This window comes from Semicossyphus pulcher, unplaced genomic scaffold (genome assembly GCF_022749685.1).
Source record: "Semicossyphus pulcher isolate SPU_LCO1_2020_fin unplaced genomic scaffold, fSemPul1.0.p SCAF_12, whole genome shotgun sequence".
Lineage (NCBI taxonomy): Eukaryota > Metazoa > Chordata > Actinopteri > Labriformes > Labridae > Semicossyphus > Semicossyphus pulcher.
The window spans coordinates 11,236,436-11,256,478 of NW_027211626.1; the positions used below are offsets into that span (position 1 = coordinate 11,236,436).

Sequence of the window (20,043 nt, forward strand, 5' to 3'; positions counted from 1 at the left end):
TTACGATAAGATACATAACAATACGATGCATTATGATATCTTACATAACAAAGTGATACATTACGATAAGATACATAACGATTCGATACATTATGATATGTTACTTAACGATGCAATACATTACGATACGATACATAACGACACGATACATTATGATACGATACATTACGATAGGATACATTATGATACTTTACATTACGATAAGATACATAACAACCCATACATAACAATACCATACAGTATGATATGTTACATAACCATACGATACATTACGATACGATACATTACAATACATTTTATCCTACATTATGATACGATACATTACGATACGATACATAACAATACAATACATTATATCTTACATAATGATACCATACATAACCATACCATACCTTACAATTACATTCTTGTCTCCTTAGGAAAACTTGTCTTGGACTTGAATGCTGTACACATTTAGCTATCTCCACAGCCTGCTCCCCAAAGAGTCTTTCTTTACATTTTCCGCGGCACAGTGTCACAGTGAGGGGTAGGTTGGACAGTTGAAAGAACATAGGCGGGAATATTGCTCATGAGATAACAAATTCCTTTCCAGACGAATTCAATAACGGCAGTCGTGAGTGTCATGCATTTTTTCTTGTAATTACAAAACCTTATTTCTCAATCTTCTTCTCATCACTCATTCGATAAATATGTGCTTCATTCTGTTCAGTTAATCATCTGAAATAGACAGACATAAGGTAGCCATTACCAGTTAGTGTAGTGCTTATACGTAACATCAACTGATGAATTGTTATTACAGTCGTCCACAGCAGCAAGCTAATTCTGAGTCTGAATTATTCCACAAGGACCGATAAAGGCCTCATGCTAATCAACCATAGACTTTATATACAGTCTGTGTAATCAACATTTAGTTCACAGAAGCATGTACTGACAAATAAGACGTACTGGAAGCAAATTCCTACATAATTACTACCAGAACTGATAATGTGTTCCTGTTGTAACTTAACAATGTGATGCTGTTAGTGTCTTCACATATGGAGGAGGGGTTTTGGCATATAAGGATATCCGAGCATTTGTTTTAGGACGGGGAATTGATTCAATGTGTATTGATTTTTGGTGATATTGTAATAAATCATTCTATTGCCCAAATCACAATTAAGAAATGAATGATGAGTGAGAATCCTGGATACATTTTAGAAAATGTCACTGGTTAAATGTTTGTACTGTGGACATAAAGGATTAGTACACATACACTTATTGTCAACTCAGCCATATTACTACATAAATCCCTCCTGGCACAGTTGGAGATACCAATAACTTTAGCTGCTTTTAACAAGAAAAAGTATCAATAATCTTTCATTTCATTTATTTATTTATTTTCATTTATAGGCTACGTTAAAAGAAACAAACACTCATGCCAGCACCCATGGAGAAGCACATTTGAATTGGTAAACCATCAAATAAAAGCCTTGTAAAGTATGTATGCCTCTATTAAATTAAACCATTACATGCTAGATCCTAAGCTTAATCCAAAAGGCATGACCTGGATGACTGAGAACCTTCGCAGACAATACATGCTAGAACATATTAACAGCTGCTCTATATGTTAATTAATTTAAAAATGTTGCCAATGTTATTTGGTAGCTGGAATCTCTCAAGGCCTCCTCCTGTCCGTTAAAGTTATTTAAGAAAACATTAAAAATGGCAAAAATGTAAAAACATTTGGATGTACACAACATTTTTTGACGTGTTGGTTTGTCGTTTAAAATTTCAACTGTGAAATCCTAAACTCCAACTTTAACTTGAACGCATCATTTGTATCAGAAGTCCGTTAACTTAGTCAGATAGGTAGGAGGAACTGGTAGGAGGAAATGTAGTGACAGTGTGATACTGGAGATGAAAGCCCCCCAAACTCATTATCTCTGATGAGACAGACCCTCCCTGAAGGGACAAGAGGCCATTACAGAGACTCAATCAACAACACCTTTACAACTGAATGTGTGGTTATTTTCTTTACTAATAAGCAGTATGGTTTGTTTTTCGTCTGAACATGAACTCTGTTTAGATTAAGTATACAAACACAGTCGCTCATGCATGATAAAGATGCTCTCAGTTTCACTTTTTTTCTTTGACTGAGGGAAGCTTCAGTCCTTTCTGAGCTCCTTCAAATCACCGGCCAGGTATCCGAGTCATTAAGACCCTCATTAAGAGCCTTGTTAGCTGTTAATTATCCGCAGATTCATCATGTGTTAAATGCGGTGCCACGTTCTGCCTTATTAGGCTCAGGAAAGGCTATTAGCCACCAGGAAATAATTAATCAACAGCATTTTGACCCACTTCCTACGAGTGACGCTGCAGTTTCCACCAGCTGCATCTTGTCTATGTGTGTGTGGAAGCAAGTCTTTCTACGTTCAGATTGTTTGTGTGTGTGTGTGTGTGTGTGTCGGTAGTGTTTCCTCGTGTGTGTGCGACTGTTGGAGATGATAGAAGTAGTTTCTTCCTCAGCCAGTCTGAGCTGTGATAATGAACTCTGCAGGAGTGTGATGAGGAGCCACAGGTGTGTTTGGCAAGCAGCCCGCCCCCTCCTCCTCCTCTTCTTACTCACACACACGTACTGCACACACACACACACACACACACACACGTACTGCACACACACACACACACACACACACACACAATGAGTCCCACCGGTGAGAATAATGAACACTTTCAGCTTATACTCTGAAAAATGGAACAGAAAGATCGAGGTCACTTCTTCTTTTAACCTTTTTCTTTTTATGCACCTTTGTTCTTTTCTCTTTTGATTCACCGTTTAGGCTTTTACGAAGCGCTGCTTTTATCGGGACTGCTGCACAATAATAATATTGTTAATGGCTGTAACAAAAAGAAATATAATACAGAAGACTTTTTAACTACACAGCATTTAGTAAAACACAGTTTTAAAACAGAATAGATACAAAACACAAACAATAAAAGCACAGCAGAAAGGAAAGAGTCAGTGTTAACTAAAAACATAACAGGAATTTAACTAAAAAAATATTATTCAGCTCATTTAAACTGCTCAACGAAGGCTTTAAATAAGCGTCAAGCTCCTCTACTACATTTCCCATAATGCAATTCATAAATAGCATTAATACCCAAATCGTTTGAAATTAACACATCCGGTTTGTAAGCTTTCTGGTAGAATATTAAGTCTCAAGCCTAAGTCCAGAGATCCCAGATGACATCACTATGACATCACCAGGGTTATTTTCTGGATGGCCCTCTCACTCCAAATCCACAGGAGACATTACACATCAGTTTTTACGGGCTGAGCAAGAACCTCCTCCTGACAAGCAAAGACAAATTCATGCTTACAGTCAGTGGAGCTGTCCCAAAGAGGCCCATCCACGCCTTTTATAATAAAATATATCTCCCAATGCAGTTAGAGGCAAACCACTTAAAGCATGGGATGATACAAACACACTCAAGTTTCTTTCAATCATCACCACACTGTTTCTCTTTCAAAAACACTCCCCTGCTCTCCTAGCTCATCTTTAATCCTCTGAGTGATCGGCTCTTCTCATAGAAGTCGTCTCTGCCAGTCGGGATTTTTTGCTGCACATTTCAGGTTTCTCACCTCTGAGGTGTCTGGATGTGGTTCACCTTTCTCTGTGATGTGCTAGAAACAGAGACAAGTTCTTTGATGCTTTGGCAGATTTGTATCTGTTACTGTCATTTTGTTAGAGGCTTTGAATTGATGTGATTTGAACTGATGCTACATACACAGGTTGTATGTTTGTCAGAGCAGTTAGTGTTAATGACTCAGGCTTTATTTAAATGAAGCCTCTGTTAACTTGTCTTTCTCTAATAGGTCTGAAGCAGGTTGTCTGTTGTTCCTTGTGTTGTATTTGTGTTTGCATGTTTCTAAAAGCATCAAACTGTTCTATTTACAGCCAATGATTTCTCACTATAGCACTGAATATCTTGAGAAGATGTGGCAGCACAGAGGTGCATGTAACTTGTAAGAAGTACATTGTAAATCCACAGTTTTTATAACATTGCGTCCAGAATTTGTTTCTGAATGCAAGTTTTCTCACTTCAAAAGTTTCTTATCTTTAAACTGACAATCTCAAAGATTTCAGTTTTGTTCTCGTGGGCGCCACCTAGTGGATACAGTAAGTGCAGGCACGCACTTCCCAATTTAACCAGACGTCTACGGTTCGCTTTGTCACGACTGTAACTCTTGATTTTCCTAGCTGACGGACGCTTTCCTTTTAAGACTGTTTGCCTTCATCTTGGATTTTCACTTATTTTTGAAGTTGTATCTGTAGTCATCGATCTTTTCTTTGTTTGTTCAGCCATAGTAGATTACTGTTTACTCGCAACATTTATCGGAAATGCATCCGCTTAGCTCCGCCTACCCTCTGTGGCAGACCAACCACTGGTTGAACCTGTTGTTTTCAACTCAGGGCTACATGGTACTGGGAAAAATTATGTCAGTAAATAGCTGTTTAAACATGGCGTATTTGATATGCTGAATGGGGTCACAAATTTTAAAGAAATATTTGTCTACTACTCTCATGACTAAATATACAACAATTTAGTTAAAGTTTAGAGTACATAGTTGGTTCTGATTTCTTCAGAGTCAAGCAAGGCAATTAAAATCTAAGCTGATCTGATTCATCATTGGGTGTGGTATGATCAGATTTTATGACGGCCTCCTGGCAACATAAGAAAACCCTAAAAAATGACATCAAATTTTTATTAAAGCGTTTCTTAATTCTGCTTCATGCAGGGAAATATGTGTTGCATCATTGTTTTCATCATAAAACGGCTTAAACTGCTCTAGATTTAAACTGTTTGCATCCATGTCTTTTTAAATTGTCGACCTGTCGTACCTGTAAATACCATCCTCTAAAACTTGGATCAGTAATCAGTGTAACCTTTTCCATGAGCTGAGCAGAGCAGAAGAAGAGCTTACAGCTGCTGGAGTTAAAGCACAGTTAACTGAAACACTGCATCTTGTTTTTGTTTTCTCCATTAAACGCATGTGATCATATTTAAACTACATATGTTAGCATGTTGTAGCCGTGCAGGTCACAAACACTGTCTCTGCTTCCCAAAAAATTGGAGGAGTTCTAAGACAGACACAGAGCGAGGAGGCTTGGACGTCCTCTCCAGCAGCGCAGATGTCACTAAATAAAATATTTCATAATCCTGCCCAAATCCTCTAATCACCATGACAACAGGCAGCAGGGAGCCAGAGAGTGGTGGTGTGTGGACCCCCACTTTCTCCTTTTCCCTTCACGCGTTTTTCCCCTCGCTTTAGTGGAATTTAGATCCAGTTTTCCTGTCGATGTTAGTCTTTTCCTCACACCTAAAGGATGCTTCACATTGATTTTAGGGAGAGGAGTTTGACACACTCATCAGAGTCAACTGAATCACTCACATAAGACACTCAGGATTCATCAACACTTGCACGTTTCTAGTTTCCTGCAGTTTTTACCACTTTTCTTTCTGAAGGGCGTCCTTATTGAACGAGGTGCGTTCGATGACCGACACCTAAAAAACTCTCCTGCTTCCCTGCTGATCTTCAGTGTCATTCAGAATAGTCGGGTCTGTTGAGGGTGTAGGACTGTGCAGAAGGTGCACACACACACACACACGCACAGACACAGTAGCGTACGGTGAAGGCCTGCCGGCTCCTGTATGATGATAGGATAATGGAGGTGATGACCTCATGGGGTGAAAGGACCTGTTGCCTGGTAACAGTGTGGATAGCAGCGAGAAAGAGGGGTGTATTCATATCATCATTGTGTGTCTTTTAGTGTGTGTTTGTGTAATATCGACCAGTTGTGCCAGGTAAGGGAGATGATGATGATACTTAAAAGTAGAGAGCTACACATCCTCAGGTGTGTGTGTATTTGTGTGTCGCAGTCTGTGTAAACACTTCCTGCCGCTGTGATGAATTTTCTTACATTTTTGCTGCCTCTTCTGCAGCTCACTTGACTGTGTGTGTGCCAGACATAAATAATTAACTCCCTCTCTCCGCTCTCTCTGTGTCTCTGCAGGTATTCGGCCCCAGATTATGAACGGGCCTATGCACCCGCGCCCCCTGGTGGCGCTGCTGGATGGACGAGACTGCACTGTAGAGATGCCCATCCTCAAAGACCTGGCCACCGTGGCTTTCTGTGATGCCCAGTCCACACAGGAGATACATGAAAAGGTACGAAAAAAACTGTTTAATCTGTAATGCAAAGGATTTAATTACTTTTATCATAACATTAGTTAAACATGCACTCAGTCACCTGTAGCACTGACCTTTTACCCCTTTCAAAATCTCACTACAATCCTCGGATGACTCTTTAAGCCTGAGTGTTCTCCACGGATGCTCCTGTATGTAACAGGCTCAGTTTAGCAGCTTTTGTTTATGTGTGTAATTAACTTAATTAGTTCTTGTTGATTTGCTGTTAATTTTATGTTTACTTTCGTTTTGTTGCTGCAAGCAATCTGGAGTTGATAGCAAATAAGCCCTCAGTGGATATGCTTCAATTCTGCCTCTCTGAAGGGACAGATAAAGGATAAAAGCTAAAATGCGTCAAGGGATGGAGCAACCTCACATATTAAACAGTCATATCATGTTTCCTGCAGTCGTAAACTGTTTTCATTTCTTTCTTGATAGTGCAGATCAGCGGTACCCAAACTTTTTATGCATCGCACCCCCTTCTACATCCCGACCGGGTTGATGTACCCCCAACCCCCGGCACTTAAAAAAAAGAGCCCATTTATAGGCGCATTACAGGCATCAAGGTTAATTCTGCACAAATAATAAAGATATTCAAAATATTCAACAGATCACAACAAAGTCCTCACTTTTAAAGCGCAAAGAAGATGAGTGAGGGCGAGGAGAGACGCACAGGCAGATAGGCCCATCATGAGAGAAGATGGGGAAAATGCTGTCATATTTTCAGCCACATGAAAGAAAAATTTAATCAAGTTTAAATTACAAATACCAAACATAACATAGCAGTTAGGGAAATTAGAACATCAGTAGCCTAATCTGAATCAAACTGCAGTAGAGTTGCACACGATCCACCAAGTAAAGAAAAATTAGGTTGACACACGCAGAGGCTCAGATGCAGATCACATGCACAGAAAGTGGATCCATTTGAGGATTTTCAAGTGAAAAATTCCACCTGGTGAAATAAATGTGCCATTAAATTTTTCCTCACACGCACCCGCCTAGAGGTAGCTCGCGCACCCCACTTTGGGAATCCCTGGTGTAGATTAAAATAATGATATTACCGTAAAATTCAGAATATAAGACACAGTCAGTTTTGGGAGGTATCCCAGAAGGAAAACAGGTGTTCTATCGCTATTTATTAATAAAAACCTGTTTATTATTTCAACACTATTTCAATTTATTTTCATTTAAAACACATTCGAAACACACACAAATTACTGTTGTTGTTGTGAGGGTGGCAGTTGCACTGGCGATCATGACGGTGCATGTCCGTCAACTCAATAAAATACAATAAAATACCTCTCTCTGCATTTTATTCTGGTATATTGGTAGCACCGGTATATAGGATGCGGCCCACTTTTTCGATGAAATAAATGTATTATTAAAAGTGCGTCTCATACAACATATTTTACGGTAATTGTTCATGGATGCATTCTTGATTAATTATTCTAAACTTGAGGTTTATATACCAGCTTCCTGACAGTTTGATTTCAATATCAAGTTCCGCATGATCTCCAAATAACATGAAATCAAGGAAATGCAATGTTTGAGTGGAATTAAGAACACAAACATTTTATCAAATTAAAGTATGAATGCGGTTAAAGCAGTTTAACTGAATTTTAAAAAACACAAACAAGTGACGAAACGTGATGCAAAGAATAATTCAATTGGCCCTTTTGAGTAGTTCAGTAAGCAGCATACACTTCACTGTTTCTCCCTCTGAGTTTCCTCTTATGGTTTAAATGTAGCTTATGTGCAAACAGGATGTAAAGCAGCGTTTGTACGTTTAACGTTCACTGTGTGTTTTGAAACGGTGTCTGAAAAGGTCAGACCACACAAAGTAGTCAGCTTGCTGCAACACTAATAGTTACAGTAGTAGTGGCCGCAGCTACATGAACTTATCAGCAGGCCCACTCACTATGAAATACAGACTTAAATTGAACTTTAAAAGCATCTCTTGAATAATTTTCTTTCAGCGGAGCCCAGAAGAATCATCCATTTCCTCCGTCTGTGTCTCATCCTCTGTGATGTTTTAATAATATTTCAGCCCACTGGCTTGTTCCACTCTCCCAGTTCAACTCTAATGGTTTCATCACTGCCTCTAATCCCGCTGGGTGCTGAAGTGCTGCTTTGTTAAATAAGGAGGAGGAGGCTGGTAATAGAAATGCAGTATAATTGTTCCCAGCCAGAGCGGGTGAAACATTTGTCTTATTTTACTGCCTATACACCGGAGCCAAGCTGGAGCAATTTTACAATCCAAGCTGGAGGGTTTGTGTCTTTAAAGTCAGAGCGAGAAGAGGAAGGGCTCTACTTTAAACGATTGAAAATGCTACCGTCCACTTATTCTCTAAACCATCTTTACTTTTGATTTACGCTCAAAAGATAGACAGAGATGGAGCTGTTGGAAATATTTGGAAATTGAAAAAAGCAAAATATATACACGTTTTTCCCACACTTATATTACTCTAGTCACACACACACACACACATAAATAAAACCCTAGTAGTCTCTGTCCAGTAAGATGCTCTTATAGTTACACATTACACATACTGAGGACCCATCTGGGAGAATAGATGTTGGCCGCGTTCCCACAGCCATAACTGCACAGCAGAGGGTACAGATGGGGTTACTCTACACACACACACATTTTACACACTTGCCAACAACCTCACACAAGTTTCAGTAGTAAAGTACTGTTCACACACAACTATATAAACCCAACAAGCAAGCAAACACAAGCACACTGCTGTCTCTTTGCATGCGCGGCCTGAAAGTGAGCAGATGCAGCGATTAAACAGATCTGTCTCTGTAAACTGCTCTACACGTACGACTCCAAGCCAGTAGTGACCTGCAAAACTGTTGTGGTGTGTGTGTTTAACTACGTGTTCAAAGAAATTTATTAGACAACACTTGTGGTCTATTAACTAAAACAGTAATGCCCTTGGAAAGGCTTGTTAAATAGCAGGAGGATAAAAAGTGGGGTGTTTTTCGAGTGTCTTTGAATGATGCTCAATCATTAACCGCTGTTTTAATGTGTTAAGTGCAGCTGTTTCAGTTGCACCGAAAATGGCAACCTCTGTAGAGAATGTAATTGAGTAAGTGACATGTGTCAACATTATCAATCAAGAATAAAATGTTTCAAGAGAAGCGTGTCATGTTTGTCACAGAAGAGTGGCAGTGGGTTTTTTTGGCATCTAGGACTTTGTTTCATAGTAACCTGTGTATTGATTGACAGGAAACGTTGGGAGAGAAATATTAAACACAGGGTTTTTCAGCTGGAGTCAAATCATTGTTTTTCTCTTCCTCGTGGCTCCCTCCATCAAGTGCAGGCTCACAAAAATCCTGAAGATCTCAGTTTAGTTCTCTTTGGCGGCACCTATGGCGATAAACGGAAATTGCTGGAGCACACTTCCCAGATATCCAGACAGTGTTGCATGTGCGACGTCCACGGTTGGCTCTGGTTGTAACTCTTTATTTTCCTCGCTGACGGTCGCTTTCCTTTTTAGACTGTTTGCCTTCATCTGAGCGTCCAATTTGTTTCTTTTTCTTTGGATTTTCACTTATTTTTGAAGTTGTATCTGTAGTCATCGATCTTTTCTTTGTTTGTTCAGCCATAGTAGATTACTGTTTACTCGCAACACTTACAGAGACCGGAAAAGCAGCCGCTTAGCTCCGCCTACCCTCTCTGGCAGGCCAACCACTGCTGGGTGATTGAAAACGCGTCACTAACTGGGCGTCGTTGTGATTTTTTTCGACACCCAGTCTGTAATACTGCAAATGCTTACATCATGGCATCGCCTGATTCCCTGAGGCCTGTGATAATCCTATAATGAGAGGTGCAAAATAAACCCACAAAGTTGTGACAGGAGTGTGAATCCTTTCGTGATTATGTTTGTTATTTGATCAAATCATGTTATATATTGTATGCAAGTGTTTTGGCATAAATTTATATGATTATTTTTTTGGGAAAGATTCACCAAGGGTTAGATGGAAAGATTGATTCCACATACAAAACTAGAGCCAGCAGGCAATTAGCTTAGCATAAAGACAGAAAGCAGGGGTTAAAGGCGAGCCCAGCTCACTACGCAGTTAAAAAACAATATATGCCTACAAAGCCTCTTAAAGTCAGTTACTGACTAACTAACTCGTACGAGTTTCCTCAGGGCTCTCCTCATCAGAGAGACGTGTATTTGTTTCAGCCAGGAATTCAGGAACACGCTGTTTGTGTCCTGTGTGAATATCCATGTTGATGTAATGTTTTAGCCAAAACCAAAATCTTTCCCCGACCTAACGTTGTAATTTTGATGCAGAAGCCAAACCAAACTGTTTTACAAAGTTAACCACGTACTTGGATAGGTTTAGGCACCAACACTACTTAGGTTGTTTAAAAACAATCATGGTTTCGGTTACAATTTCAAGTTGACATTTGGTTTAAGAAGGGCACAAATATTGGTCTTCTGGGTAACAGACCTGTGTTTGACCTATTGGCTTTCCTAGTCATTCACAGCACATTAGTACCAGCCAATAGGCCTGCAAGATAGGAGAATAATCTGCAATGTGCGATTACATTGTTCAATATTGTGATAATGATATGAAGTGTGATAAATAAAGAAATATTAAAGAGTGAATATTAGCTATAACTCTTTCTATGTCTATCTGCTGTTCTGCAGGTTTCACACAATACCCATGTTTGCAACATGTCCCTCCTAAATCCAAAAAGCTAAATTGACACCAATTAATCTGAGGGTAGCTGATAGCTAGCTTGCACTTGCTGCATCAAAATGCTGTGAAAGCATGGCCAATATACCCAGGGCTCTAATAAGTTCAATGTTTGCATGCTTAGTGAGAAAGCATGGCTTGTTTACATAAGATAATTTGTCTTATTTTATGCGATAAATTCAGGCTTTTTGCTCATACCTCGATAACGATAAAATCGAGATTAATTGTGCAGCTCAACCAGCCAATAAAAGCAAAGGAGGACTTGATACTTCAGAGTTCTTTCAGGGGGGAAAAGTATTAACATAATGTATCGTGTAGCTGGAGCAAGGAGGCAATTACTTTGCTTAGTTTAGCATAGCAGGGGGAGGCTAGTAGCAGTGGGAACGGCTAGCTCAGAACCACAAATTAAGTCATCAATAAAGCTGATTATTTTACAGTTATTGTTATATATTCCTTCTGTGTAACTCCCTCTTACACCATAAATGAATCTCCATGCTGTAATACGTCTTTAAGACTTTGTAAATGAGCCATTACACTCATGTAGAATAAGTACTGTTCTGAATAAGTGTTTCCTTTGTAATGAGCTGTATGTGCTTTGTAATATTCATGATCCCGTGCTGTGAAGGTGCACATACCCTGTGACACGCCAGCCCAAACTGCCGACCAGTCCTTTAACTAATTAACACAATACAAATGACCCAATTGCTCACTTTTTCCACTTCATGCAAATGTGCTCTCTGCTTATATTCAAAAGTCTGCTCCGATTCTGTGTCGCTCTCCGGCAGCGTCTCCAGCCAAGCCTGCTGCTGCCCTGCTTCTCTAAACTAATGAGATTAATGCATGAGGAGAGCTTTAACCTTGAATTCAGCATCCAGCTCTCACTACAGCCAGCTCCAGTAAAAAATACATGTTGTGTAGAAATTCATGGCTATGCTAATCTGGCTGGATTAGGTTAATTCAGTTAGCGAGTTGTGAATTTAAACCGGTTGTTTAGCAGCGCTGGCCTGCAGCAGCTACTTGCTTATGCTTGCGGAGTTCCTCAGCAGCTGTCAGTCTACTTTATGATCCTGCCTGCAATCACTCCAACCTTGTTTGCATACAGCCTGAGTGACAGAGAGACAGAAACAAGCTGTGGTAAAGACTCATTATAAACACACAGACAACAGCTTATATTTTCGAGAACACATAAACAATCAATTTGCATTTAGATGAAGAAGAGCGGACATAAACTTAGGTCCAGGAAGTAGTGGACGCTTTCTTATTCATGTTGGCTGAGAGAAGTTGTTCATACATAATGCTAGGGAAAAAACATGCAAGCATTAATGTAAGATGCCTGCTCCCCTCTTATGTCCCCCACAGGTGCTGAATGAGGCAGTAGGAGCCATGATGTACCACACCATCACCCTGACCAGAGAGGACTTGGAGAAGTTCAAGGCGCTGCGCATCATTATCCGCATCGGCAGCGGCTACGACAACATCGACATCAAGGCTGCCGGGGAGCTCGGTGAGACTTGCGACGGATTCTGATGAAAGAGGAGGAACAGAAAGAGAAAGTGTGCAGAAGCAGAGAGTCATCGTATGAGGAGATAAATGAGCGAGGAGGGGCTGTGTGTGTGCCAGTAGGGCTCTTTCATTCTCAACCAAAAGCAGACAATAAAAACAGACATCATGCGTTATGGATAAGGATAGTGCGACTCTGGACGTGTGCCAAACCAAACTCTGCTTGCTCTACTGACTTAACATAAACAACATATGTAACAGGAATGATTCCACACTGTAAACAGAATACGTAATGGATCTGTTTGCATATGCGGAGCAGATGCTCCGACAGATATGAAACTCTCCCTCAGATTCCCATTTGGCCCCTTCGGCATATGTTTGGTGTGAGAGCCGGATGTAGTGTGATATCATAATTATTGTAGTTTGCTGTGATCCGTTCGGCACACAGACATTTCATGGGCTTAATTAGCAGTTATAATTATTCTCTTATCCTTCACAGTTCAGTTTTGTTACACGGTGCCATTTTATTTTGTAGAAGGTCATTTAGAAAAAAAAACTTCTCAGTTAATTTGTGAAATAAACAAACTGCAGATGAATCTCTCTGAAAGCAGCTGCAGTATTTATAACCAACTTTTATGACTATTAAATCTGTGACACATTTGAAGCGCCATTATTTCCTCATTTCTTATCTCCCATCGTACCTTTCTCCAGGCATCGCGGTGTGTAATATTCCCTCAGCAGCCGTAGAAGAAACGGCAGACTCCACAATCTGTCACATCCTCAACCTGTACCGGAGAAACACCTGGCTGTACCAGGCTCTGCGGGAGGGCACGCGGGTGCAGAGCGTGGAGCAGATCCGGGAGGTGGCGTCCGGGGCGGCGAGGATCCGAGGAGAGACGCTCGGCCTCATCGGGTTTGGTGAGATGCTTCTTTGTGGTTTTAGTAGGAAAGGTAAAGCCAGGTTACAGCATGTGAGACTAAAGCTAAAGGTGGAGTTCAGAGAGCATATAACAACATGTCAGAGAGTGTTTGTGCTTGAGGGAGAAGTTCAGAATTTCTCCAAACTTGACCTTTTTATTGTTTTGGTCACACTCAAAAGAGAGATGGTGGTCATGCTGTATGAGAGAGCTGTTTTTCACTAGAAAAGGAAACAGTTGGTTATAGATATCTTACAGGGGCCGTATCTCTTGAATGGATATTCTCATATTTTGATGGTGCCTCTGAAATGGGCCGCTCAGAACAGCTGCAGATTTCTACGTAGAACCTTGCTTTTGCTGAAATCAACCAATCGTCATTCACCTCAGGCTGCCTTCTTGCACAAGCTTGTAGTCAAGTCATTTTCAAGGTTTAAAATTACCATTCTGATACCTCCTGGCGATACTGGCTCGTACATATAAGGCCGAATAACTGATCCTAGAGCAGCCATGTTTTCTACAACTTTGGAGTGACAGTGCGGCCGCACCCCACGTGGGGGAGGGGCTATGCGGTCACTCCAAATACTGTCAGCCAATCGTGGCTAAGGTCTGACCTTTGAATGGCAAAACAGCTTGTTTGTTTCAGAAGGATATAATTAATTAAATAGTTAAATTAAATTAAATTAAATTAAAATATGAATATTACAATTTATTATTACAATTTTTAAAACCAAACAAACTTCACCAACGTGATTCAAAAACAAATTATCGAATAATAGAAAATTGATTGCACAGCTAAAATATGTCCCCTTTAAAATGTGTCTTGTTTTTTGAAGATAAAAACTTCAGTAACATTGTTTGTTTAGCCCTTTTCATGCAAAGATGCAAAAAAGCAATGTCACACAAGAGGAAGTGCTGTTGTCTTGATAATCAGAGCTGCTGAGGATCAGGTAAAGGGCTCACTAAAGACATTATAATTCATATAATGTCAGACTGGATCACCAAAGTTATTTGGATACATCGTCTGGAAACCAGATTTTGTGCAAATCTGACTAATGAGTGTTGAGATATCTCCTAAGAGAGGTGAAAACTGCAGGTGGTGCTACAGGAAATGTCAAGGTTTACACAGAATCAGTCGGTTTCATCCTCTGGGAAACATGGATGTCCTTGCTAGTAGATTAACCCTTTCAGCACTGTTACACCTGAAGTAGCTCACCTTTTCAAGCACTGCTTAGGGAAGGACACATCATCTGGGTATGGGGCAATAAAACTAAGTTCCTAGAATCACAATTACCTCTAAATCCAAGCTTTCTTTCCCTCTCCTGCCCCCCCTCAGGTCGCTCAGGCCAGGCGGTGGCGATGCGGGCCAAGGCGTTTGGCTTCAACGTGATCTTCTACGACCCCTACCTCCAGGACGGCTTGGAGCGCTCGCTGGGCGTGCAGCGAGTCTACACGCTCCAGGACCTGCTGTACCAGAGCGACTGCGTGTCCCTGCACTGCAACCTGAACGAACACAACCACCACCTCATCAACGACTTCACCATCAAACAGGTAGGAGGCCTTTAGTGCTGAGGAAACTCGACATATCAGTTGTGAGTCTTAGTTAAGAGATGAAGACAAACAGATTTTTCTATCTCAAATTAAAAACAAGACCGTGTCTGACATCGCCTCATAAAACTGTGAATGTAAGACGCTCTTTTTCTCCTCCAAAGAAGGCTGCACATTCTCCTCATGAGGCTAATGATCCTTGAAGGTTGGTTGCACAGCTTTTACCCTGCAAACTGGTAGCTGCCTTGGCCCGCCACTGGCATTCCTCGGCTGCCAGCACTCTTTTGTTGGCAACGTCCAACTACAGGCTGTTAAACAACCTTTTAAAGGGTGGTAAGATAGTCGGAACAAAGTACATGCAAAGAAACACAGATGTTTGGAAGATCTCCATTAAGCCAAAATAAGAGGGAAAGACATAAGGGGGTGGTGGTGACATCATTTTTTTTGTGTTATGAGGCAGGAAGATTAAATGTGATCTGCCTGTTTTTCCTCATGGTTGTTGTTCTTTCCTAACACTGAAGTCAGTGTGACATAAACAAATATGTGTATTTGGAGTGGTTATAAAAGCATCTCATCTGGACCCAAACAACACACTGTACTCTTATAATATAAACCACTAAACATGAGCTTTTCTCAGGGTATAGATGGTATAAATGTGTACATCTTCTCTGCCATATAATCTAACACACTGTGTTTAAAAAGTCTGAACGGACCATACCTATTGTTAGTTGCCAACAAAGCAGTCACTGACGAGCCAAGGAATGCTACTGACCAGCCAAGTCACGGCTGCCAGCCGAGTGAGGGCTGCCAAGCCGGGCCAGACGTGCTCGACGACCAGCCTTGGTGAATCAGCAGCTAATCTTTACACTGAATCTATTTTAACACTGAAATTAAGTTTACAGCCTTTTGCCTCCAAAAAAAAAGTCCCCGAAACAGAACCAATTTCTGCCCTGCTCACATGATGAATACAAGAAACGCATAAGTTATGCACTGAGTCTTCTCCTGACCGCTGCTGCCACCTGGAGGATATAAAGTGAACTGCAGGGTTTGTTGAAGACAATGTCTGAATCACTTTTCAGCTGCTGACATTGACAGCTGTTTCAAATTTCCATATAACACTTATTGTGTCAAAAACAATGCATCATCACGTACGTGCTCGATGCTATTCTGAGAAGATGAAGGGATTAGTGTCATTTTAATGTCCCCTTTCTTTAACAAGCCTTTTGTTATGTTGTCATTCTCTTTATTTGAAACTGATTTGTTGAGTTGTTACAAAAATAAAATACTTCCCAAGCAGCATTGAGTCAACCACAGCATCTCCAAGCTAACCATCTTGATAGGTTGAATACTGAGAAAACCTTTTTGTGTGTGTGCAGATGCGTCAAGGTGCGTTCCTGGTCAACTCTGCGCGGGGAGGTCTGGTGGATGAGAAAGCTTTGGCTCAGGCCCTGAAGGAAGGCAGGATACGGGGAGCCGCTTTAGACGTCCATGAGTCAGAGCCTTTCAGGTGCTTATGCTCACACCTTCATCTTCTTACTAAAAACACTTTTAATCATAAATCTGTTTCAGTTAAGACCCTTACTGCTACTGCATACTGCTACTACACCCCAGATGACATGGATAGCCAAATCTCATTTATATGATGAAAATCAGTTGCATCTCTGAATCACTTTTGTTCCTCTTTTCCGTCTTTCATTTGGACAGTTTTTCTCAAGGTCCTCTGAAAGACGCCCCCAACTTGATCTGCACACCCCACACCGCCTGGTACAGCGAGCAGGCGTCCCTGGAGATGAGAGAGGCTGCGGCTACAGAAATACGCAGAGCCATCACAGGTGTGGAGACATTTTGTATTCAACATATTCTGAGTTGTAGGTTTGACGTCGTATAAATGTAAGTTATCAGACATCGTTATCATTTAATAGCGTCTCAATTAATCAGCAATTGAGAGGATAATCTTTTTATCGTCTTTTTATAACCTTTTATGGTCTTTTATTGCTTTTATTTCTTTATCTCTTTAGTTGTATTGCTTATTGCTCGAACTGCCTTTGTTTCTGTTTTGTCACTTTTATTCCTTTTACTTGCATTTATTCTTGTTGACCTTTTTTGTTAGCATTGAGTTCTTGCCTTTTGTTGAATTTTCTTGACTACTCTCTGTTTGGCCTCATTGTTGAAAGCTCTGTAATCTGTTTTGCATTCTGTAATCTACCTTAGTTCCTGCCTTTGCTTTGTCTGTCAAAGCACTTTGTAAACATCTGTTTTTAAAGGTGCTATATAACTAAAGTTATTATTATTATTATTATTATTATGTATAGTGAAAATCAGGAGGGACATCAGGCTATATTTCAGGGTAAAACAACATACTTGACAGCCCATTGGCTACCGTTAGCTAGCTAACACTAGCATTTACCACTTCCTAGCTAACGTTTTGAAAGTGTTAAATAATACAATAGGAGTGACATGAATTCCTTGCTAACATTAAAGTTAGCTCGGAATTGGCTGAGTGCTAACTTTAGCTGATGGGACTAACCCTTTGGTAGCTAACAACTCAAATATGTTGTTTTACTTTACAGTTAGCTAGCTAACATTGCTGTTAGCGAGGAAGTTATGTCTTTGCTTTCGTATTGTGTAACACTTACAGACTTAAAAAGTAGGTGACCCTGTCAAACAGTAATGTTAGCTAGGAAGTGGTTCATTGCTAATGTTAGCTCATTGGTTATTAAATATCTTGTTTTACTATACAGCTAGCTAGCTAACATTGCTGTTAGCGAGGAAGTTATGTCTTTGCTTTCGCATTGTGTAACACTTACAGACTTAAAATGTAGGTGAACCTATCAAATGGAAATGTTAGCTAGGAAGTGGTTGAATGCTAACGTTAGCTCATGGATTATCAAATGTGTTGTTTTCACTTGAAATATGGACTGATGTCTCTCTGGATTTTCACTGTCCATTGTAGTATTAGTTGCTATTTAATCAAGATGTGATGAAATACCAAATTCCTTAAGTTTATATTATTTAAAAACCTGGAACACAGCAGTGAGACATGTTAACATTTGAGCTTCCTTCCCTGAACTCAGAGGAAAATGGCCGTCGAGTGAATACAGTGATAGGCCACAGTCTCACATTGTGGTGTCTCAACTCACCTATGTTCAATCTTTTCAAACAGGCCGAATCCCCGACAGCCTCCGAAACTGTGTCAACAAAGAGTTCTTCGTGACCTCGGCACCCTGGGGGATGATGGAGCAGCAGCAGCCTCAAGTTCACCCTGAGATCAATGGGGCCGCTTACAGGTAGGAGATGGATTTTCGTGACCCCCAGCAGGATACTCTCATCGCACAGATATCACCTGTGTCATCTCAACACCTGCAGACAACAAGGCTTTACACACGGGGGAGGGGTAGTTTAGATATTCTCATGTATGTTTGTCACAATTCTGACTTTCTTTTCCTGCATATTAGGCTGGGTTCTACTTTTTTGTGGGTATTTTGACATAGACTGTGGCCCACATGAATTAATCCCATGTTAAGTTTAGGCTCTGCGTGTTTCAGTCTTGTCTCAACCAGAATGAACTGCTTCTCTCACACAGCCGAATGAACCAAACCATGGTACAGGCCATAGCAACGGGGGGAATGCAGGACAAATTATATACCTAATTCTCAACCAGGTAAATGAATACTACCACTGCTGGCCCACAGGCCAAGGCAAATGAACAACATCATTAATAAAAACCAAACCCCATTGAATTCTGTGGTCGTTTCTCCTGCCTCACACTCCTAACTTACATGTCCTGTAACTGTACCCACTTTACCCAGCATCTCATCAATCCCCCAAACCCTCCCCTCTATCACAGGCCTCAGACACAAGCTCACTCTCTAATGTGTTCTTACATTTAAAGTGAAATATGTCACACTCATAATCAAGAGTAGTATACGTCCCCATTATTCTTTATTGGAATTTCAAACAATGAATTGTTGGAGGTGTAAGGATTAAAATAGGTTCATAATTATATTTTGAAGAGTAAAGAAGGAAGAATAAAAAAAGCAGGGAAGTTTGGGAAGTTTTAAGCCCTATTTACACTGCGGTTCAGACTCAGCGCTGTAACGAAGCTCCACCGTCATGCAGACATTACCATTTTACATCGGACCAAGCAACACCCACATAAAGCCGCCCCCAGTGTGTGTTTTTACACAGCGTTCCGGCAACCAAAACATGTGCGAGGTGTAAACAAACAGCGCATGCTTCACATACACACACACACGGTGCTGTTCCGCCCTGCCGGATGTGCAGTTTACACAGACACCGTTTCGCCTCTGTTACTGCCTCCAATGCCGGCTCAGAGGCGGGACGACTTCGCCCCACCATTCATTCAATCCTCTGTGCATTCTACATAGAAGAGGAGTAATAATCCCGCTTTGAACTGAGCAGTGTAAAAGGGGCTTAAGTGAAGTTTTGTTTTTAGTTGTTTAGTTTTGTTGTTTAGGGGGCAGAAATATGTAACAGTGGAGAAAAAAGAAAAACACAGATACTCTTTTGGGGGAAACTGGGGTGAGGTTCTCACGAGGTAGTTTATCAAGGAAAATATTGATTTATAGTCACAAATGGAGGATATTATTTTTAGCTGTTTAATTTGAAATATGTGCCATCCACACACACAGTCTTCCCATCAGCTGCCTGTAACAAAGGATCAGTGTACCCAGATTATAAAACAAATATATATTTCTCATTTACTTGGGACACAATTTAAGGAAAGAGATGTTGATAATGAATTTATTTAATGCTTTTTGGCTTGGGTATCTTACAACCTGAGCAAATTAAGCCATACCTATCAGTATGGGTAGACGACATATGGAGGAAAGTGAGATATAACTTTTGTAATTTGGGTGTATTTACCTTTAAAATCCTTCCCTTACACCAGATCAAATCCCCTAACATTTCAATGTGTTGCCTACACGTTGCTCCTTGTGATGTTTAACTTTAATATTTTGTTACATAGAGGTGACATTGCTTAGAGTGCACCGAAACTAGGATGTGACCCTAACCCTTACCATGTGTTTATTTGTATACACAAAAGTGCATAGTTGTACCAAATGTGCTCTGTATTTCATAAACTATACTAGAAATTATCGAGAGCAACAA

At 40.5% G+C, this 20,043-nt stretch overlaps 1 protein-coding gene across 5 annotated transcripts in view; it reads left to right on the forward strand.

Annotated features, from left to right (window-relative positions):
- Window positions 1-20,043, forward strand: part of ctbp2a (C-terminal binding protein 2a) — a 78,649-nt gene that overhangs the window by 56,819 nt on the left and 1,787 nt on the right. For all 5 annotated transcript variants that reach the window (XM_069658499.1, XM_069658500.1, XM_069658497.1 and 2 more), the window contains 7 exons: window positions 6,057-6,211; window positions 12,308-12,452; window positions 13,160-13,366; window positions 14,699-14,913; window positions 16,287-16,417; window positions 16,615-16,742; window positions 18,074-18,197. In XM_069658499.1, coding sequence (XP_069514600.1) covers window positions 6,057-6,211; window positions 12,308-12,452; window positions 13,160-13,366; window positions 14,699-14,913; window positions 16,287-16,417; window positions 16,615-16,742; window positions 18,074-18,197 — 1,105 coding nt within the window. The remainder of the gene's footprint in view (window positions 1-6,056; window positions 6,212-12,307; window positions 12,453-13,159; window positions 13,367-14,698; window positions 14,914-16,286; window positions 16,418-16,614; window positions 16,743-18,073; window positions 18,198-20,043) is intronic.